Source organism: Pectinophora gossypiella, chromosome Z (genome assembly GCF_024362695.1).
Source record: "Pectinophora gossypiella chromosome Z, ilPecGoss1.1, whole genome shotgun sequence".
Classification (NCBI taxonomy): Eukaryota; Metazoa; Arthropoda; class Insecta; order Lepidoptera; family Gelechiidae; genus Pectinophora; species Pectinophora gossypiella.
Genome location: NC_065433.1, coordinates 17,702,920 through 17,727,516, shown reverse-complemented (window position 1 = coordinate 17,727,516; position 24,597 = coordinate 17,702,920). Strand labels below are relative to the sequence as shown.

Sequence of the window (24,597 nt, the reverse complement as noted above, 5' to 3'; positions counted from 1 at the left end):
TTCCTTCGGAACAAAAACTTGTAAAATGGCAGCAGCTTTATCATGAAGCTCTGTGTACAGGTCCCGTTCCGGTATAGAAGACTTCATTGCGGTCACTTTAAATCATATTGTTTAAATTATAAAAAAACCAGTACACACCTCTACAGAGTTTGCTGTCTCACATCAAATTAAGAGTAATGTTTAGATTTCGAACTCTACTTGTAGTTTACATTATCTTAACAAACTTGTGAATAAATCCAATTGCGGTACCTCCCACATTATTGGACCGACAAACGTCCGTCACAAAATGAAGTGTCGTTTCTTTAAATGATTTGTGTTTATGAGCCTTTGTTTTAGATGTCTTCCCAATCGTACGTTTTATTTGATGTCTTTATTTATAGCTGCTGTCTAAAATTAAATCAATTTTATCATTGCTTTTTACTAAAGCAACATTATAGCATAATTCTGTTTTCATCTTTGTGTGTATGGGATAAGAGGTGATGAGTCAACTTTGTTAGTTTGAAATACTTACGATTCAATTACTTACGTGTTATATAAACTTAAGTTCAAGTGAAAAAATAGTATATTGCTAAAGGACTTTAATTCAATTGAGCTTATTTAAGGCTAGTTACGTACATTTCAACCAGATATTACGAGTATATTCCTTATCAGTGGATAACACAGTATGCGTAGCGCCGTACACGCAGAGCTCAGGCTTATGATGTGGATCACTGGAAACTCGTATGACAGTAAAGAATACGATATTAATTAGGTCCATGTGGGCGATGTGGGTGAATGTATAAATCAAGAGACAGACAGACGGACGTACGGACGCAGTAAATCTACCACCGACGTGAATCACTCACCGGTCGGTGTAAATGTATCCGAGTTATTTCACAACGACGACGTGCCTATTCTGCGAGGGATAACCTTACGCAAACTATATTTAAATATTGAAACTGGTTGCAAAACAATGAATCTATAAAGGTGGATAAGTACGTACTACTGTTCAATACAGCTCACACTGCGTAAATACTTTTACGTCCGCTTGTGTACATCCATCAATTAAATTATTCTCTTTTAAACAATGTTCAAAAAGAATAAAGTTTCTTAGTCAGCACCCTAGAGCTTAATGTGCAAGGAAAACAGTTTCGTAGCAGTATTTAATGTATCGCACGAAACCAGAATACAACTTCTAATCTCGGTGTGTGGCCGATTGCTCCAGTCAGTGGAATAGTAAATACCAGCGCAATATACGAGCATTTTTATATTACACCGACCGCGGCGTAGGCTCTTTTTATTATATTTTTATTTGTACATTTATAGGCGGGATCAACCGCGCCTGTCACTCCAATTAGTCGGCCCTTTGTTTTAGTATTGATTGACTGCTCCGCCATTTTTTATATATTTATTACAAACGCAGTTATTACGGCCACCGGTGCGTGATCTAATACCTATTCAAATACTAGCTCATTTTATAAACCAAATCATTGTAATTTATCGTAAATAATATTTACGGTGTAACTTGACTTCTATCACTATTCTATTCATACTCCAACAACACAATTCGACGGCAATATTTTACCTCACTCGTGTTGAAATCTTCAAGAACATGATCCCAGTACGACGGCAAGAAATCACACTCGGCCAAATTGCGTAACATACTTACCCCCAGTTTAAAATGGAGTCATAAATAAAAGGTAGACGCCGCACCTTATCGCTTCGAACCTCCGAGCCACAACAAATGAAAGAATACCTCCCTGATAACCCCCATCCCTCCCAAGACTGAGCTCGTCCTCCTCTGGCCCACACTCCTCCGTGCTCCGTCTCACTCCGACATGGAACAGTAAAACGCTGTTTTACATTTATAACTACAAGCCACATTCGCAAGTGACGCCACAGAATCGCCCGCGCGACTTTCTTTGAAACTGAACTCTATTTTCATCTATTACAGTTATTTTTCGTGAAAGAATTCCGTCCTTAGTTAAGATTTAGTCTGTTGTCATGACGACGGGGGGCGAGCGTCTCGATTTTTGCCCGGGCGCCTTCTTTGATTACCTATGAAGGCTTTTCTGATCAATCTCTATGTAAAAGTAGCTCATTTAATATTTGCCAAGGAGGTACATATCTTCTATCTTGTTGGTTGAAACTTATTTTGTGTTTCCCCAGTAATTCCTGAACTTTTGGGGTGCATGAAAATGAAACAACAAGTAATCTTTTTACTAACTGTTTATTTCAACCACATACGTAGATTTCCACGCTCAAGTGCCTAAGTATGTTCTAAATAATTATAAGGTATTAATAGAAGTACCATTGATTCTATCGTTTCTTTATTTGGTGGGTTTATAATACATTTTATTATTATTACGAAGCATATAACAGTGAATCATTTTGTCTCCCTTGTGCGAACAAGCAAAGTTACTTAGTCTTTGCTTGAAGCTCATCGCTATTTTAAACCTATTGAATTTCGAAAAATTATAGTACTTTTTAAATTTCGTGCTCAAAGTAAATGTGCAGCACATTGGACTCTCCAACGTGCTGCTCCTTTCACTCGAGTTGAATATTTCATACACATAGATAACTATTAAAACCTGTGTTGCGTGGTCATTACTACTAGTAGTTATCGTTACAATAAAATCGTTAAATTCGTTTAAATATTTATTTACAATCCATCGCTTATCTATAACGTAATTAATAATGTACAATACATATTGCAGCACGCATCCACAGCGTCAACATCGAAATACTTTATGTGGCGTCACTAAAACTTATATTTACAATAAACGGAATGGTTTCAAATGCTGTCTCACACTTCTATCAAAATTTAAAAGAATTATCCTTGAGTATAGTGATAAAAAAACACAAATAATTAAGTAAGTAGACTTTAGTGCGTAAAAATAGAATAACGCAACATTCTATACCTACAAGGAAATTGGCACCAAGAGGGTTAAAAGTCCTGCATAATGTACACTTAATGACTTATGTCACAAATACGCTATACCATGTAAAATCTAATAATAATAAATTACTTACTTAATATTTACCACATGACTACTTAGTTAGACTGTAGCTATTTACAATTTAAATATAAAGCTATACTTAAAATACAGTTCTCACATAGTGCTTTCGTTAAAAGTCCATTAAAAGTGGTAGTATGCGAAATTTATCGGCTGTTGAACGTTATCGTCGGCGTTACCCTCACTGTTGTGAGCATTGTCGTGCTCACTATCGACCGACCCGCTCGTGTTCGCCGCCTCCCGCTCCTGCTCTGGCACATCCTGCTCGAACTTGTTCAGGGTCCTCACTTGCCAGTTGGACAGGTCGCACGGCGCGTCCTCGCCACTAGACTCCTTGCAAAAGCTTCTCGGCACCAGGTACTCAGGATAAATTCCATTGAAATAGTAACTATTGGGATCCTCAAGATTGCGGTCACTAGAATCGTTGTTAGGGTTGCTGTTGAAGTTTCTGGTATAGTTGAAAGGGAACTTGTCGGTCCGGGAGTCTTCTTTGAAATCGAGGAAAGGTTTATTATAGTCTAGATCGTGGCTATTGCCGGAGCTGGGGGCGCTGGCGCTTACATCGTTGTCGGGGGAGTCGATATGGAGTGTGGCGTCGATGAGGTCCCGTTTGTCGGTGACGCAGGCGGACAGCGGGTCGGCTGGGCGCTCGCCTGCGCCGGGGGGAAGCGATCACTGGCGGTGGTGCGGTAGCGGGTGGTGCGGCAGGTGCTGGTGGTGGTGGTCGAGCCGCGGCCGCTTGGCGTCGTCGTCGTCGCTGCACTGCTCGTTGTCGTGCGGCTCCTGCTCGTCACACTCCTCGCCTAGCTCCTCTTGCTTGCGTTTCGCAGTCGCCATTTCCGCTGCATGCTTTTTCCGCCACTTTGTTCTTCTGTTCTGGAACCATACCTGCGAACAAAGAGTAATATTTAATCTTAGAAATATTTACATATAAATCGTAATAAGTAGGCAAAGAGTTTATAAAAAGGCAATCCACTCATTTTACTCTGATAGTCTAACATGTCATGGCATCAAGATAATTATAATGGTACCAGTAAACATTAAACAGGTATAATGCACTGTAAAGTGTTATTGCACGTCTGAAAATACGCCACTAAATTTACGCTCAATGTTTGCGTTTCAGAAAGCCAAATATAAAGAGCGGGCAAACAATTTTCAGCGCCATGTGAACCTAATCTGCACGAGCGACATCATAATGCCTCATTAAATACCGCCTTTAAGTCGCAATACAAACTTATACACGTCTCTTTCTCTCGCGAAATGTTTCCTTACGTTAGATAAGGATGGAGATAGTAGCCATGTTCTACGGTAATTAAGGGTCGTTTTGCAAATTACACGGTACTTAACCAGCCATATAACGCTCATTAATCAGAGGACGGGGAGTTTTCTATCTCGCTTGTTCCCCGGGCCGGCGGGCTTGTCTTGGTCCGGAGCCGTCGGGCGGCAGACACGAGTTTAATTAGGTCATAAATACATTTTCATTATTAGATGGAGGCTCGAGTAGAGCTTGCCGATTTTCCAAAATATTGGAGCCTGTGATTACTTTGGGAGCAGATGTCGACGTTATTATAAAGGAATCTCCAGGTTGTTGGACTGAATTAAGACGCAACTGGTCCTTTCCGTTTAATAGCGACGACATTAAGTGATTTGGCTATTGCATTTCGGAAATGATCACTTTCTGGAAAAACTATTGCATTTAGGCCCTATCTCACTAGAACACTGATTCTCGTTACAAATAAGACACACTGCATACATTTCGTTAGTGGCGCCTCTGTGGTGACTAATAAGCTATGACCCTTATACATATACTTAAACTTTTTCAACCGACCTCCTTGTAATTGTTCAGACGACACAGGAAAAAAGATTGTTATCCACCTCACAAGTTAGATCATAATCCTCAGTCGCCTTGCCTTGTATTTACAATAGCGACTTCTTATAGCCGTGTAACTTCTAGCGCTGCAGCTTGTAACCGGTTTTATTTTACTACAGTTTTACCTACAGAGAATGTTTATAGGGAAATGTTTCTTTAGCGACCTCATTTTCTCAACATTTTTTATGTTGATGTACAAAATTAACCTACACACACGCAAGAACTCTGGTTTGAGGGCACAGGTTCGAATCATTGGTTTCTAAACCATAAATGATTATCACGTGTTCAACAGTGAAGGAAAAAACATCGTGAGGAAACCCACATACTCGAGAAATGCGTTTCGGAGGCATGTGACCTAACCGAAATTGAGCTGGTGGTTCCTTTCACAGGTTGGAAGGTCAGACAAGCAGTCTTATCCATTGTAAACAATAAACAAACTTTTGTTAATATTCTTTTCAGTGCCGAAATAAAAGTGTAAGAACTCTACTAAATGGCAAGTCAGGACTTCTCAGGCCTTTTCATCACCTTAGGCCTTCGCCAGTCGTAGAAAGCAGTTTTTTAAAAGAAAATGGACAGCCATATACTTCAGGACCACCATTACATGATACAAGGGGCTATTGTTCGTTTGTGATACCTTCTTAGTCGCGTGGGTAAGATAAAGGCCGCCCGTTCACACTAACGTCTACCCTAGAACAAGGGATTAGTGTTGTAACGGAGGCTGTAACGGCCTTTTGATGGCTCCGGCAACATGGCGGATATATTAATTAGAACCTTCCTTTAAATGCTCTATTTGGAGTACATATTTTGGAACTATATCTTCTGTGTAGACTATATAAAGCAATGTTACATTACTCTATTTGTATTTTACTTCTACTTGAGTAACTATTGGTATGTTTAAAACTTCTTGTAGGTATGAGTTAAACCATAACAAAATAATTAACAACATTACGTACAAATTTATTGTAGCACAAATTGGTACACAAAATAAAAATATTTTCTCGAACATAAAAATAGCTCAACACAGTAGCGTCGCAATAAAAAATCAGAGCGTGAACAAAACAAGACATCGTAAGTTACACGCATTATCATTGGATCATTTGTTTTTATTATGGCAGAGCTGATGTGCGGAAAACAAGATGCTTTTTACGCATAAGCCAACATAAAGATTCCAAACCTCTCTTCTGGCCTGTAATACTGTTTGGGAGGCTAGGGAATACACCGATACTTTTACAAAGATGAATTTTGTTTACCTTTATAAACGATAGGCAGCCCATTGAACATTGTCTATAAATGTGCCTAAGTTTACCAGCTGAAGAAACTAGTTGTGAGAGCATTCTCCGTGCGATCCGACAAACACCGTGACGTATGTTTATTATTATATTTACGAGCCGCCTGAACAAGTTGCGACCCTTTCACGCGACGCCAGAAACATTATTACTTATATTATTATTTTCCAGTCTTCCTTTATGCCCCGACTTACCCGAGCCCCCTGTATTCAATTACTTAAGTGCTTGCAAACAAACCGCGGGAAGTATATCCGTCTCTTTTTTCGACAATATTATTTTCGGTAATATTATTTCTATCTCACTCGGATGAGGAGGGTCGGGATAATTATGTGAATATCTATTATTTTTCACAAGAGAGCTCTGTAATGGCTTTATAGAGATAATGCGCTTTCAGTGGCGGTGACGAATAAATACGTCTTAACATGTCGGCCATGTTGCTTTCCAGGTAATTAAATTGGATGAATAGGAAAATACCGACTTTCATTATATTATTGTGTTGTTATTAGTAGCGTGGCGCCATGACGTTGCTTGTGAGCGATATAATGAGACAGAAAGCGGTACCTTAACTATATATGTGTTTCTCTTTATATTCGAGAGATCGTTGAACATACTCGTACAGTGCCAACGTACTATAAGAATGATGTGTATAACGATGGTATCATTAAATACGTAGAAGTAGTATATTATCTTATTATTGTGTTCATCTATCATTTTATTGTATCATCGTATTTTATAATATGATAAACAAATTCTTTTGTTTCAATTTTCACAAAAGGAATTCAAATTCATTCAGTGGTATGACAGACTTTTTTTTATATGAGTAGATATATATTGATAGATGTAAGTAGATACAAAAAACCCAAAAAATGATCAAATGAAGTTTCTAACCTTCTCCGCGAGCGTAGCTATCTGTAAATAAACCCCCATAAGAGCAATTGTACTGGCTGTCAATATGTTAAAATAAATCAAACGTGTTATCTAGCCGTGAAGAAAGTTTAACCCGGGGCTACGTGACCGGGAAATTGATACACAATGTTCAAACTCTTATGTATTAATGCCAATAATATATTAGCAGACGCGGATGTTTCCTCGTATTCTTCGCTCTTTGTTTTCCAAGTTGAAATGTTACTTGAGTTTTCCGTAGTAACTATTTAGTAATCTGTGGTTAAAGATACTTTAGATCTTACTTTATTGTCATTTTACGTAATGTAGAAGGTGCGTTTACATTTTAATTGTATACTCCAATAATAATAACATTATTACGAAAGAACCATTTTAAGCCGAAACAAGGTGTTAAATGGGAATAAAGCATAAATTCGTCAATTTTTACCCTAAAAGTAGTGATTGTGAGGGTGTTCTATGGCGACACACGCAAAGCCAACATCATTAGACCTGGCGTGAGCTGACGTCATTTGTCTCCGCGCGACTTATCGCACCCTTTGCTTCAGTTAATAGTCGCCGCGATTTGTAGCCGCCTAATGGCTGGTGTGTACCAGCCTTAACGATCCTCTTTCAAACGGACGATAAAGGTTGTACAAGTCTCTGTCAATATTTGCTGGACGATTCTCGATCAACTCATTTTGGATAACATCAAACATTAGAAAAGTTCAAACATTATATAAACGATGGTTTTTTTATGAACGTAAACGTAGGAACCTGTCACATTTCATTACTATGTTTTGCTTTCCTTTATCCCTATTTGAGTCGGCGCGGTATGTCTTCGGTTTCGATACATCCATAAGTATCTGCGATTACTTCCACCCTCACTTCTTTGTTCCTCTTGCCTTCTTTCACACAATGCGTGGGACTACTACTGTTAGTCGCGCATGATATTAGCTTTTTCGACTGAGTTTATTGCAATTGCAATAATCAGGCTTTCACCTGTCACACCTATGTACTAACTTTAAAAATCTTGATGTCGGCTAAGCTATTATTGCTCAGTGGTCATATCTAATAAGAAAAAATACTAAAAATAAGTAGTACTTAAATGTATACTCTATGACCTTCTTGAATGTTTAACTCTCCTTTTTATTACCTACGAATTATTTTCAATCCATTTATCGTACAATGTGATAGCTCATTAGGTGTGAGAACAGAATCGATGCTTCTTCTCATGCGCACCCGGTATGAATACGCGATTGAGGCCACTGCTTCTGTGGCTTATTGTTTATTAATAGCTAAATAATAATTACTAATAAGACTTATGCTTCAGTTGGTGCGATGTGAAAGAGCTGGCGGGCAAGCGCCGAAATTTTATGAGCTTTTATGACAAGGAGTCAATGACACGTACCTTCTTTCCTATTGTACACACTCGTTAGTTGGTCGTAGATTGACATAGAAATAAATGGCCGAACAAACTGGCCTCTTCAAACATTCTTCGTTTTGTATGTAATTCTTATGGCGATTTCACAGTGGTAGGTTCATGGTAAATACATGGTACGCGTTAGGTGCCTACTCTGTACAGCGCGTACACAAGTGCGTAAATGTATACAAAGTTCAAAAAGCAACAATACCCCAAACCGCTAACGGCAATTTATTTTTTATCTTTATTTGCGCGCGATCGGACAGTCGTTTTGAAGAATTTGTGGCCGATAGGTAAATTGGAATTGTGTTTTTGATCGATGGTTCGCTCACACACTAATGGATACCGGCTGAAAAAAATACAACAGCATTGCGCGTTGCATTTCATTCGCTATGCAGAAACGATTTTTGGAAAATTTGATTGATTACTTCGGAACGTTAGTTTGTTTTCATGGTTAAAACGTCCGTGTAGCTTCAGTGTCTTGCGATCGCAAAGGGTGAAACACGTTTAATAAATAAAGAATAAACTTTGTTATGAAGGTATCTATCCGCATGACTGTAATAAATCACAAAAGGATTAGAACAAGCGACCCGCTGCTTCAAATTTGGCATTATTAAAAAAACTCATTTGCAAATTTAGAAAGACAAAAAGATATTAAAGCGATAAACTGAATTATCTTCAATTTGCCGGTCCCCGGTGGGCGATGAAAAAATACACCCCTTTCGCGTTTTTTCCTTGAAGTGAATATAAAAATGTTAATTCGGAGCGTTTAGCATTATCTAAGGCATCCGTAATTATATTAGCACAAGCGTGCAGTGGATCTGTAAAAAATGCTGCCATGTTTAATAAATATTTTGCTATATTTGAACCAAATGAAAAGACAAAATAAGATAATAAGTATATATTAAAGTAAACAGTGAGTAAATTATCACGTCAGGAAATCATATAACATAGAATGACGCCTACATCCCGAAGGGGTAGGCAGAGGTGTACAGTAAGCACACCCACAAAAAATCTCGCCAGCTATGTTTAAGTCCCATGTAATAGGAGGCGAACCTATAATGCTATATAATCGGGCATAAATCCTGAAAACCACGTGATTATCTATAAGTAATCAATAAAATTCAAACATGAATTACACATAAAGTCGAATTCAGTGGTTTAGAGCCAAGCTGGGATTCTACCACTATGATGTATACGTAAAGTCAGAAAGGAAAACGCTTGTGCCCGTACAAGAAATAATGTACTTAATAATTAATAAGTAGTATTTATTATAAAAATCAAAATCATTAATATTTCCCAACCACACGATTTGGTACAATAACGATCAGAGCTCGTGTAAAGCGGACTGGCCCGAATGCAGCCGAACAAGGCTGAAACTTTGCAAATTAAGAAAATGTAATTAGTGTCCGCCCTGCTCCCTCCACAGACATAATTAAAGCGAATCTTGTTGTAATTTTGACATTTAATTTTTTCCCGCCGTCACCTCTCCCTTATTAATTAATTTAGAAAAAGTGCCTTTAAAATTTAATCTCTGCTTTCCCATTTTTTCGGCGACACTTTTTTCTTTTACTGAGTTAATGAAATGACTGAGATTTTTGATAGGAGCCCCAGTGTCGTGGAAGGACGCTGTTTTTAATTTTTACTTTTTGACTTCTAATTAGTGAATTCAACTTACCTTTATTATTAATGCCTCCGCGTTGTTAAATTACTTTTCGCAATCGTCTTTATTAGTTTTGTGCTCATTATATGAGTAATCGCTTAATAAAATCTAGTAAGTAGTTCAGTTTTTAAAAATCCAGTTTAATTGTACGTCTGTAACTGTACACTGAATAACATATAAATCTATATACATAATAATATAGGTACGCAAATAATGCAATGTAAAAAAATGCAGAGGATCTTCCCAGAGTCACCCCATCCAAATCCCAGCAATCACACACGTACTTACAGATTTTATCTATCAGCGGATCTTAAGCCTGAAATTTTAAAGTAAGGGTGAGTACACACCGCGCGTCAGGCGTGTAATCCCGCCCTTATCGCAGTGTAAGCTACTCATCAAGTCGGAATTAGCTTACAAGCTTTTATTTTGCCATGTCACGTACCTATTGGCTGTGTGGGTAGCTGTACATATTAACATCATACATTTTACTTCACGACTTAAAAAATACTTTAAGTACTTAAATAATGTTGGAAATTATGATAATCGCGATTACTTAGCTACTTAATATTAACATTATTTAACGTTATAAAGTGTAAAATTACTTAGTACTATAATGTATTTTCATTTCTGTTAAAAACAATTGTGATACCTGCAGATTATGTTTGAAATAAAAACATCCACAATATAATTTAATACAGTATAAGCACATTTTGTGAATTCTAGGTAATATAAGATATTATTATAGTCACATGTAGGTAAGTAATTCGTTATATTCTCTGGCTTGGTAATCTGTAAACACAAGAATTAATTGTGCGGTAGGCAGGGGCTCTGCTGTTGGGCTATGGGCGTAATGATGTGACCGATTTTATCGGAGCCAGCTTAGATGTCATTTAAATTTAAATTAAGGTATTACAATGTTGTTTTGACTGAGCCAACACATTTTGAATGCGCATTCGTTTGTCTTATCGCAAAGCGTTTTAGCAGAAGGGTGACTGTGGGTGCATTTTAAAATTATCTACAACTATTCGTCACTGGTTGATTTTGGTAGGTAACTGGTATAACATATTGAGAAATGCAATAAAGTGACACTTTTGTCATGTACTTAGGTTGTAGAGGTAATAAATTTACTTTTAAAAGGCCATCTGATAAACGAACAAACAGTTCAATTACACAGTTACGACTATCAATAATAAAGCCGGGATCTGGTGAAAAACATCCCGATTGATCCCTTTTGTCCCCAAGGAGCGAACAAACGACGCAATCCCCGATAAACCGAATCACCGCCGAAACAAATTGAAAATTCCCCATAAAACCGCGCCTATCGCGCCCACCACACATATCGCGCGATCGGAATCTCACTCCGAGTGTTTTATTATTTATCAAGCTTTTAATCCGCCAACGCTATAAATCTACGCGGACAGAAACCAACATGGCGGCAGTTTTTTGGCGCGAAAAAGAATCGGCCGCGGAAAGCGGGAATGAGCGGCAGATTAGGCCGGGATAAGTCCGCGTTATTAATGGACCCGAGATACACACGACAAAATGGATAACAAATGGATGTGCTCCCGTGTGCGAATTTTTCCAGCGGTGAATTTGTTTATGGCGACAGTTCTTTCGGGTCACTTATGCACTGCGGAATATTGGCGTAAGCTGTTCGGGTACTCTCTTTGTTGTTGACTGAAACTAGAGCGGCGAGCTCGTGACTCTCGAACTATAGGTAGGCACTATACAAACTTACTGGATTAGCGGCATCGAATGAATGCGGGGAAACTACAATTATAAGTTTAATAATCAATTAGTTGTTTACTTAGGTACGTACCAGACTTACAATAATACGATAAGACGGGTAATGTCCACTGTCCCAGCAACGGTATTATGACGGCCAATAAAGTATAATAATAGCAAAATATGTGTGGTAAGCGAGTCCGTCAGTGTCCCGAATGGGCGATATCGTGCGAGTGGGACGTAAAGCGTGTCGATCATAAACTTGGAGCTGACTCGGACGTTCGTCCACATAATATTGTTGCGAGGGACCTCAGGACAACTTTCTGAACGCACGACGCACCCGCTATAAACTCCTAGTTACAGGACTAGCAAAACTATATGGACTTTTTGGTTGGAATCTGCATTGTAGGTATTTGGGACTGAATTGAAAAGTTTTGTTAATATAAGTACCTATATACGGAGCATTTGTTTGATGCGGCGAGTAGTGGGTCGTAGTTAAAGTGACCACTATAAAGACGGGTAGTACGGCGCCGGCGCTACATTGTGCGGCACTCCAGTCACAAGTTTTCCAATAACATTGTTGCTACAGACCGTCAGCTTACCTACTGTACTCCTCACAAAATAAGCTTTCAATTTCAATCATATAATATATATATATATTCACTGGTGCAGTATAGATACAAACAAAATATCTATTGCGATCTAATTTACAAACATAACTCCCGTTAAACCACATAGTAGAAAATAAGTGAAAATAGAATGAATATAACAATACTTCCTTTAATACTGATGATTATTCAGTAATGGTATACTGAACAAATGAAATTATGTCATAAGCATCGGAAAAACACAATCACTACAAACGAATTCATTATTCCCGTAGTACGAGTGTAAGGGCAATATATATTCATGAATCGATTCGGGTCGGAAATCGAATGGAATCGAGACGGACGCTCGTCGTAATATCGATATGATGGCGCATCAAATTTCATGTTCGCGATATGTGCTGATCGTACACAGATTTTTTATAGACCCGCTTGTAAAATGAATACTAGACCTTCCGTTTCGTTAAGTTACGTCCATGAAATGAAGTAAGTGTGTATAGTATGAATGAAGTTGCACTGCCCTTTGTTCAAATGTTTGACAGGATACATTCAACCGTAGCAGATAATATCTCGAAAAGTAATAAAGCTTACTGAGTGTAGTCAAACAAACTACAACCTACATACAGCGTATGCTGTAGTGCAGCCACACAAACACTCTCTCATTTTATTATCTTACAGAACAAGCACGAGCTTCGTGAGGGAAAATAACAGAATTCAATAATCACAATAAATCCAATCCCTTCGTTCCTCATGTACAGAATAAGCAATAACGAAACAATAGTGACTTAAACTACCATCGCAAACATCGACTCGTTACCGATGCTACATCGATAATACAACGATAATGCAACGATACGTATGCGGCCCGCGCGATCCTTTATTATTATTTCCACATATTGACTTTGCGTTGTCTATTTCGCTCCCCCTACTCCCCCCTCGGAGTGGGGGAAGATGTAGTCGCAAAGTAGACACATGTAGTGGTTGAATCGATAGCGGCTAATGCGTTTAGGATTGGCTGGTCGTTTGCAGTGTGCTCGCGGCGTCGCGGTGGACGGGGCTTGTTTAAAATAATATTGTAACAGCCCTTAGGGGGCAATAGAAACCTCAATGTTTATTATGGCTGAAGCGGAACCTGAAAAACAACTAGCGCTTGCGACACTGGTCTGAAAAAAAATGTATAGGCCAGACCTGTGGGATAGTACTTATTAAAAAAATATCAACTCAGGAATTTGGAGTCTCAAATTATTCTTAACATAATAGAAGTCAGGTAGTACCTCCAGTCAACGAAGTTAAACAAACCATTCCACCTTTATCTACTTCTACATCAACCTCATGAAAATAACCAATTTAATTTTTGTCTTAGACACACTTCGGGCGTCGTGAAAACACAGACAGTTTAAAATCAAAAATCATCAAAGTGCTCCCAACATTGGCCACATCATTCGTCTACCCTCATTATGTACAAGAACGAGATAATACAATGTCGCTCACATGGCGCCTCTCGTGCAAGCGGCGCGGGATCAAACCGTAACATTGTGATATTTTGCGAAACTGGACACAGTCGGAGATTCTTTTTTGTGCATTTTTCTATATTTTCGAGTAGTTTAACACCAAAGTTAATACTTAGTTTCTGAATTTATCACCGATTTTAAACTGAAACTACAACGCAAAGAACTAACTCTACAAAACCCCGATACAAGTAGGTACCTACGTCATAGTTTATATTCTTTTTTTTTTATTGAGGAGGATTATGGAATCTTTTCATTTTATAGATTTGTACAGCTAAATAAATAAATTAAAATATTCCTTAGGTACTAAAATAGGTTTATAAAGAGTCTCATAAAGGGTCTCATACAAAAGACATCAACGCAAGCCACTTCGTCTTATAAGTTATTATTATTATGTCATTAAAAAATAAACTTATGTTTTAATAAAAAAAAAATAAAAGAATGAAAACCCGTGTAAATATTGTTTCATTACTTAAATAATTATTTTCCATTTCTCTATACATCCATGTCTTCGAAAGAGCCAATTGACATCTTATATGTACTTTTACTAAGTATGTGATTTCAATCTTACTGTTTAACGTTCTATAGATTGTAGGTTAAGCTAAGAAAACTTTGAAGGTATGTACATAACTAATTAGTTATCTAGGTGGATAAAATTTAAAAAAAGAGTTTTGTATCTCCTGCATATTAATGTTCATCATGGAAATTGGAGATACTTTTTCTACGATATGACAGATAGGATGAGCGGAAGTTTTTAAGTTATTTCGACTGCACTGTCTTCCCTGTGCTGAAGACGGGTCGCGGCGGGTATGAATAATGTGCTATCGATTGTGTCCGCGGCTGCCTCCCATACTCCCTTATATAGCGACGACATCACACGGTGTACCTAACACCATTACTTAGAACTAATACGAATACTTTCGTATTCTATTTCTATAAGAAATAAGTTACTTGTCAATGTATTAAGAAGAATAAAATCTGTTAATAAACAACGAAATATAATATATTTAACTATAAAAAGTATTTAAATGAACATATAAAAGTCAATCAGCATTAACGATATCTGCCATGTAGAAACTATACCTTCGTATGGTAATCAAACTTAAAAGGTTATATACTTACATGCAATAAATAATTAATAGCTTAAGTCGACGCATAACTGCGTCGAAATCAATTAAACAGACATTCGACTAAGCACCGTGTCTAAACGGAGAAATTAACTGGCTGCCAATAATAGGAACAGGCCTTTTTATCTTAATACCATCGAGGTTTAATATATCACTCGATCGCGTAGGCATAACACGGGTAATCTATCCAGCGGCCGACGCCTGACAAATGAAAGCGTCAGCCGCCGTCTCATCGGAGAAATTAAATACAACCACCGATAATTATCTAACACCACAAATACCACCACCACCCTGCAATCAACTATAACTTCTATGCCTTCCAAAAGTAAAGTCAAATCCAACTAATCATCCAATATCATCTTACGCCTTTTGCGATCGCAACTAGATTTCAAGCTGTCAAATCGCTTCAAAGATGCGCATTCCGAATCGTCTTAAACACGGCCGTTATGATAATTAAAATTAAATCTCGTTCTTTCTAATAGAGTTTAAATTATGATTTAAATCATGAGTCCGCGCGATGGAGTTGGGATTGCCATTGGAGAATATTGTAGTCGATCGTCGATTGTCGTGTCAAAATGGTAATTATGACGCGCGACAGGCCGGAATGCCGTTCGGTAGCGGCTGACGATTTCATTAATGTCATTAGCTACACTAATTACTTTTTGAAGCGGCTTCAGTCGGGCCGGAGCGAGCAAAACACGCGTGAGAGAGTTACACTCACTACAGGGGCTTAGGATTTTTATAATTTAGTCTCGTTGTCACACTTCGGGCGCATTAGTTATTGAATTAAGTATGTCAGTTCGTGATTGCTCGTGCATGTAATTTTTGGATGATCAAGTGATAGTAACGGTTATCGTGACGAATAAGTAAGCGAAGGCAATGGGGTATTTAAAAAACTCTTCGCTCTCTACATTTATTGTAACGCGTTTTTTAAACAATGATGAGATCAGCAGAAAAACGTGCCGCTACAAAAAGTGATTCTATTCTAGGTGTACACTGTTCATCATAAACATCAACGATAACCTGTCGGTTTTTTCTTCCAATTAATAACCGTTTCATTAATCGCAAGGAGCAACAATAAATGAAGTTGGCAAGCGCTTAAAAACAATGTAATTATCCAATGGATACAAACTGCCGACCCGGATTAATGGCGTGCCGCGGTTTCCGTTATTGCAACATTAATTATAATATTAATTATTAGCTAACTCGTGTCCTACCCTACCCTTAAGGGACGTGCCTTTCGGTACCGACAGCAAATTCATTCTGGACACAATTGCTTCTTTCGATGTGTCAAAACAAGTTCTATTAACAACATTCTTTATTATGTAAAAACATAGGTATATTTTTAATTATGATTTGGCCGTTAGTGCATCGTAGTCATAAAGCTTCTAAAGGAGTATTATTAACATTTTTTTTAAATATTAGTATTTCAGTTAAAAATTGTTTAGGGCGATCTTTTGTGAAGTAAAGATCTGCGGCAAAAGCCTCAAATCTCACTGATCAACAGTAATTGGTTTTGCGGGCGGTACTTTAAACTCGCACATAAGCTCGAAGACGCGAGCGACATCTGTCGACGTAATTGAGGGATTAGGCAGATAATTGAAAGTGTGAGAGTGAGAGCAATAAATACAGACGGCGTAAGGCCGAGCGAGAGAGGTACACCGAGTCGACGCTGGCGTTCAAGGGAACGGTTAACAACGTGTCTTCTTGTATATTGTATTATCTTACGTTTTATGCCCTATTAATCTTGCTCGACTGAGGATCGGAAGGTGCTTTGCGATGTGGGATCTTAGGATTAGGAGTTAAAGCTCAGTTTGGCTCACATCAGTTGGATGTGTATAGGGTGTTTGGTTGTTTTCGGTGCAATAAATAATTGTTTGCGCGCGTAAAACTGGAGTGTCGTCGTTTAGTCGGCTGTCATTGTCAGCCCCGCGTCTCGTATTGTTTTATTTGAAGACGTTGTTAACAGTAATCTCGGATAATGAGGATTTTGCAACTTTAAGGAGTTTCACGGATAAACACGGTGTTAAATGTATGTAACTACGGAGCATACCAGTTTGAAACCCAGATGGGAACATGTCATCGACAAATAGCATTTGCATCTCATTAAGTAATGGATGAAAGGGATGTTACAACACTCGTATAATTAACGTTTGATCGCAGTTTGATTTGTATTAGATAGATGTTAAGTCGATTAAAGAGTGAATGTCAGTGTCTCCTGAGCCGGAAACCACGTCGTCGACAGAGGATTGAAATAATACTGAGTCACATTATTAATGTTTCATACATTTTTGTTGTGTTAACATAATTTCAGTACTTAGGTACTTATGAGAAAAACAAATAAAAAAGCTCTAGTTTAAATACAAAAATATAAATGACAAAAACATTTAAATGCACAAAATAAACATTACCTAGATGTAAATTGAAAAGAAACTTGTCCTACAATCAATAGCAAATAGTGAGCAACCAACAGCTATAACGTAACGAAACTTTGGAGCGCACATTTTTACATTTATGTATAAAATATTTTCTGCGGCTGCTGTCTGAAATCGTCTCCAAAAAGATTCCTTTCGAAAACAATAAACGGCGGGATCCGGAATAAAATCCCGCAATAATAAGGAGCGGGCGTGTGATTGATACAACGATGAAATCCCTCGTCGACACCGCCATTTGCATTTTTATGGGCGCCGCCCTCGTCGCCCTCCCCGCCCGCCCTAGCCTAATACGGAACACACCTCCGGAGCACGCGAGTCGACACCTGGCATTGTTGATGCCACTTTCGAATAATATGTGAATCATGACGTTGTTAACATCATGTCTCCAATGTTAGACAATCTTACGCCGACGCCGGCGAGTCTTAGATGTTTACACGAATCAATTAGTTCGAACAAAGCTTGCCACCTTAGCTAGTGTATGAAAGCTAAATAACAAGTTTAACGTGCTTGTGCGTGAACTGTATCACTGCAGAGTGCACTAGGTAAGAGTGTCAATTTCGTCGGCTGCTAAAGTAGCGCTACTGGCAACCGCTATACTGCGCCCCTCGTTGTGCAATTTATTGAATGTGCTGCGGGCGGGAACAGTATGTTCTTGAGTGTATTGTGGCGAAAATTGAAAGAGAACCTGTATATAGACCAGCAATTGGCCTCGCTACACCGGCTTATTGAGCTCCAGCAATTTAGCTTTAGGTATCTCCTTCACGATTTATAGATACTACTCCAGAGGAGAATGCAGAGATGCCTTAACGTGGATGTTTAAGTTCGTGCAGTTAGAGTAAAGCTACTACGAGTAAGAGTCGATTGCAATTGTAAACGCAGCTTATTATTATATTGCTGTAACACCTATGTGAATCTATCTTATTTTTTTCTGCTTAAATTATGATATCCTTGTTTATATTCCGTGTTATTCATAATAGTTTGTTTGTTATACTTATTTGTTATGTATTATATTCAGTACTAGTGTTCTTAAAAACAATAAACCTTTTTAGCTTGTGCATAAATCTCTAATAATGTTGTAATTGTAACGCTACTGCTCTCCTATTGTTATGATTTTTAAGTGGAATTGTAAATTCGAGACTGTAATTTATAAGTAATTATGCTGTTGTTGTCCCAAATAATAAAAAAAAGTATGAAAGTTTAGCTTGTATTACATCTTTGCCCATGATATTAATGACTTAACACACAGAAAAATAACCAATTTCTTTATGTTGGTGCTTGTAGCTCTGTCTTCTCCATTACGGATTATAAGTGTGAGTTTATATACAATTAAAACCCTCGGACCACAAAAAGGCCAATGTTTGAAACTAAATCGGAGTGACGTCACAATCAAAGTGCGGCCGATCACATTCTGGAAGCCATCTGTCATGTGCCAAATAAATCCGACGTTAGTTATGTTTAGGGAGCCATTGTGATGGTAATGGTGGACAACAGTTGTTGTTGTGATCGTTGTTTAATACACGCGCACGCGGCCAAAGCCGCATCCGACACGCCCCCGCGCCGGCGCAACCGCGATTATTTGCAACCATCAAAACGCAACGTCACTTCTTTTGTAACAGAATAATCAGGATTACAATATTTGTCAATAGATACGTATAATATTTTTTATTTCTGTAAAAACCGGACCTTGCAAATCTTTAGGTAAGGTAGGACCCAGTGAAAAACGGCATAATTCTACGAGATGATGATGAGACACGTATAATATTTGGGAGGCCATCGTTACTTGGTTTAAGTGAAATACATTATGCTTCAGATGTCTCCACTAGCAGTGCTACAATTTTTTTAGCATACATAACATGCACCTTATAGTAAAAAACATAACATACCTAACAGTTTACTTTTTATACATAAGCAGGACCATAATGTACAACAACATGAGAAAATAAATAGTAAAGAATTATTGATTGATTGAAATAGTATAAAAGGCGGACTTGTAGCAAAGGTAGCAATCTCTTCCAGGCAAACTTATACATTATATTCCTTATAACCCTATATTACAACGATTATATTTGTTTAAGATCTTGGGAGTATTTATAACTACAAAACAATAATTAAGATACTCTGACTGGTGCTGGAAAGTCTCTAATTTCAAACAACTGATTTCAAATTTTGTAGCTAATTTTAAATACCGCATAATTTAAGAGACACGCTCTTGTCGGTATAGCGTTCTCCATTTTCGTCTATCAAAGGCCAATTCTTTCACTTCTTTATAAGACACCATGTTTGGTTCCACGTAAGCTCTTCTCCGTCTTCCCTTTCCTCTCTTTCTTTGCAGCTTTCCTTCTATGATGTTTTAAATACATTCGTTGGGTCTTATTATTTAAATACCTAATATATATTTTGATAACTATCAGAAAATAATTCAACGTCATTGTAACACGAATATTTATATTTACACGTTGCGTTTGCATAGGCAATTTTTGTTATCCCCTTTCCTATTTTAGGGAGTTATCTGCAAATCCTTGGCATCAGCTGCGTTCTCATCGGCAGCCAGTGATTGATTTCACCGTAAGACAAACACGTTCATTCATCTATAGATATGGATACTAAGATGCATCTGTTTACATGAACATGGCCAATGGCAGTGTCGATTTTTCTGCATCAATCGTCGAATCGTTTCAATTTTTTTCTCTTAAATGTGCAACAGGTCTTATTAATAGGTAATTTCTCAATCAATTCATTTACTCTGACATGTTGTAAGTACCTACAATTTTCCTTATCTACGTTTTAGTTAACAGTCATAGATATAAAGGAAAGAAGACAAAAATATACCTATTTTACTTACTATTATGACACTATTTACTCTAAGTAAACAGTATCTCTTGCTATTACCAAAATGTTATTAACAATAAACGCTTGTTTCAGAGTGCACCCGAATCATCAAAGTAATTTATAGACAATAAATATAGCGATTGTAAACGAGTGTCGTGACGACTACCGAACCCTAAAAACGCGTCGTTAACACGAGCCAATCAATTAGGGTTCCCTGCCCGTCGTGAAACCGCCCACGCGAGATGGGGCTCGTGCCAGCCTAATTGACACTTGTCAATTACACCTTTATATAATACCTTTGGTTTTGTACATAGCTAGGTACAGTTTATATAATCCTCTTGACAAGTACATAAATAGAGACTAAAGACAAATTCAAAATTATTAATAGATTAAAAACATTTGCATTTCGTTGATTCGTTGACGAGCTTACACATCTGTACCGACCCTCCACGGAGCACTTGCGTGATATCATGTCTTATGTTTATATAAGATTGATAAATGATAAATAAATACCTTTATATAGTAACAACACCTACTTATATGAAGTAGTTTTTAAGTGCTTGTAACCAACAAGTGAGCCTAATTTGCCCAAATAAATACATATCTTATCTCAAAGTCTTCCTAAATGTAAACAAAAAAAAACAAAAACATGACTTAAGTCTACTTAAATGAGGTTAAGCGGGGCAACTTAACTGTGTTGTCATAATATCAGAAACGATGTGTATATTCTCCTAATAAGCCGGTGGGTATGTTCCACTGCTCGGAGTCACTACGCCGTCGCTATAATAATGCTACTTATTATATTGGCTATATGTATTCCAATTATACCATCATATCAGTATACGTTTTCGTACGATTGATCAATTCCGCAATTCGGAGAAAATATAGCAGCGATATAAACAATTGGATTGTTCCAGTACAACTCACATGTTTTCGATTAATGAGCGTCGATTAACGTTCGCTCTCGACTGTCATCGTGACAATCGATTGATTGCCCGTTCAGCCCGCCGTCGGCCACGATAATTTAAACCTTACACACATAGGGATAAGCAAACAATTCCATTGTTAGCTCGCACCCGTGATGTATGGAAATAACATGAACGTCTGTCGAATAGATTCAGCCCGGAATTTAGGCGGATGTATGTCATCGAGTGTTATGTCAATACCGTTTTAAATATATTACTTTGAACGGTTAAAACTGTTGGACAACGGTAGCGGCGATGATTTAGTTATGTCGAGTAATCAATCACCTTGGTTATGTCATCCTCTGACTGGAACTCACGGGGAACCATTTCGACTCTTTATTTGGTTATATTATTATGGCAAAAGTGGTGTGTCGTTTGATACTTAGTTCATGAAACTGGATGACATAGAATCATAGAAGTTATAAATAGGTAGAGTCCAGTCTTAGGTATTGTGAGATTTGATAGCATTTTTTATTGTACCTAGCTATGTATTAAAATGGCAAGTGTTAGATCTGATATTAAGTACACGTTAAATATATAAATATTATTATGACACAATATTAATACATTCACTTTACAAAACGATACTCTACAAAATGAAGTGAAATGATTTACCAAATGACTTTACCATTAATGGTATCTAAATATATGCATCTCCAGTTTTTACGCATCAGTGACAACACTCGCAAATTATATTTCAATTACGATAACTGATTTAAAATTATGCAGGCGCCGAAAAAACACCATTAAACTGTTCCGCGATTTAGCATTCATAAAAGGTCTATTTTATCAAAACACATTAAAATTAAATTATAGTGTCATCCATCAAAATAATTTAATATGCTCGAGTGTGCGGAGCCCGGGAGCCCGGGATGGTCCGGGAATAGGGCTCGGCCCCACAGCCGCGGTCTCCTATCAATAGTCATCTACATGAGTTTAAACTGTCGTTTATCTTATCTGTGACGTCATTAGGGACGACACACACTTTGTTACCAATTTAGGTCCCTGTTTAGTAAAACTAATCTTAGCGTGACCGTAGCTTCACTTTACTCGTAAGATAGCTTTTTATCAATCGCCTAAATTGTATTTATTATCATGTCATAATTTAGTATATTTAGCAAGAATATGGAGCATTAGAAAAGTGTTTACTTTCAAACCTTCCTTCCTTTCTTTCTTTCGTGTTTTAGTGTGTTTTCAAACCTTCATAATATTGATCAGTTTAAATAATTTCTTAACTTGAAATAAATGAAATGAAAGTGTAGGTATGTGCTAAAGATCCAGCATGTTCGCGATAATGAAGGAAGGTGTGCGTTTGTATCGTTGTGGGAAACATCCAACGATGGCTCGCAACTAATTCAATCCAGCTTTATAACACCCATAAAAGGAATGATAACGATACATTCTGATTTGCATTTTAAGTACGCGAGAAGGAATTATGATATGCAATAAGCGGGCTCGTTGTTATGATCGCTGTATATCATTTGTTATAATAGCTGTAAAGTTTTAAGGCTCCGGATAGTGACGAACGAACAATTTATATGGCAGGATTAAGTATATAGAAGGTTACTTTTTATAATCTGCTTTTTTTTTTCAAAAAGCCATTTAATATCACAACGCTGGGCAAAGACCTCCCCGGCTGAATATCGAGGGCCAATAAACCACCTTCTCACAAATTGGACCTTGGCCGAGGATCGGCTTAACAAGCGTTCAATGCAAGTACCTCATAATGATCACGTGAAATACTTTATGCCTTGCACAAAAACATCCATAAGTATTTTTTTTTTATTTTGTGATTATTATCAATGCACTAAAGATAATCATAAAGTTGTATTGTACTAAAGACTGATACTTAATATATGAAATATAACAATAATTGAGTGAGCGAACAATTAATTGCATTATGCATTCCCGCTGCTGCAGAGGAGAGGCGGCGGCGCAGGCTGCAGCGGCACATGTGTAAACATGCAGCCCTCCCAATGTTAATCTTCCCTATGGATTAATTTTATCGAATGCCAAATGAGCTATGACACCCATACAGGGGAATTGAAAGAACCTACACGGTTGCATTTGCCCCTCATACGACACTTGAGTTCAGTTAATAAAGTCTAAAATTCAATACAGATCCGTAAAAGTATGTTGGGAGGGTAATTGGTCCCCTCTTGGTGCATTGGCTTTTGAGCTCAATTTGTGAATGAAAGCACTTATTTGTTGGATGATGCGATCTAGCGTTGTAAAGGATTATAGCACTGTTTAGTGTCGAAATGGCTAGTCTTCGGACTGGAGCAGAATTGCATCAGTTATGTGGAGTCATATTCCAAAGCGCACGAGATTATACTCACAAGTTCTTTAACTAGAATCTCGTAGTAACTGATAAAAATGTCTGATATTAAATGTGTTCCTCTAGTTATTAAATAATATAACTTTGTAATATATACCTACTTACATTGATTTTTAAAAGATGTGTTGCTGTTGCAATTTCTTGTCATTTCTTCACACCTTGCAAATTGATGTAAGTAGATTTAAAATGCAAGTTTAATGATAATTACGTTGAAAAATAATTCTGATTCTTACAATTTAGATTCTGAGATGAGATTTAAATGCTTAATAGCTAAACATGTCCTAAATTGGATGTGTTATATTTTTTCACGTAACTTTTGACAACATCAATCCAATTTCCCTAATAAGTAGTTGAGAGAGCAGTTTTTATGAGTTGCGCTCGTATGGACATCTCGATGAGTTTCCTATATTATTCCGAGACGTCACTTCATGCATGTCGCAACTAATGACCTTCTAAATGTTATGCACTCACAAAATGTCCCTATGAAACGTCGCTACCATTAATCTAGTTATTTTCACTTGATTTCATCACTTTACTCTCACTAATACTGTAGACACCATAAACTATGCAAGTCATTCTGTTGGCCTCTAATTTAACGACGCGACGGGGAGAAAGAATAGTAATCATGAGTATTTAGTGCGATTAAATATATTGCTGATTCATGCAATTTTAAAATCCTCTACTTTTTACCTACCTATAGCTACATACATTATTTAGATGTGTTTATAAAATGGTTAGTTAGTTAAAGTATGAGTTAGTTTCTTGTGTGTAACTGTTTTTGTCTCGTCCTTATATAAAATTACCATTTTTTTTAAGTAAATAAGTTGAAGTTTTAATAACACCCTCATTTAATTTTAAGAGGAAACTATATAAGAAAGACCCTAGGAATAAGATAATTCGAAATAATAAATAGGTTTCAATTATTTTGTTTTCCTCTGTTGCATGAAT

General features: G+C 37.4%; 1 protein-coding gene across 1 annotated transcript in view; it reads right to left on the bottom strand.

The window, feature by feature from the left end:
- Positions 1-2,313: 2,313 nt before the first annotated feature.
- LOC126380482 (homeobox protein Nkx-6.2) overlaps positions 2,314-24,597 on the bottom strand; it is a 34,537-nt gene continuing 12,253 nt past the window's right edge. Inside the window, exon 3 of the mRNA XM_050029925.1 lies at positions 2,314-3,884. Within this exon, the coding sequence (XP_049885882.1) occupies positions 3,669-3,884 (216 nt within the window). The 3' untranslated portion in view covers positions 2,314-3,668. The remainder of the gene's footprint in view (positions 3,885-24,597) is intronic.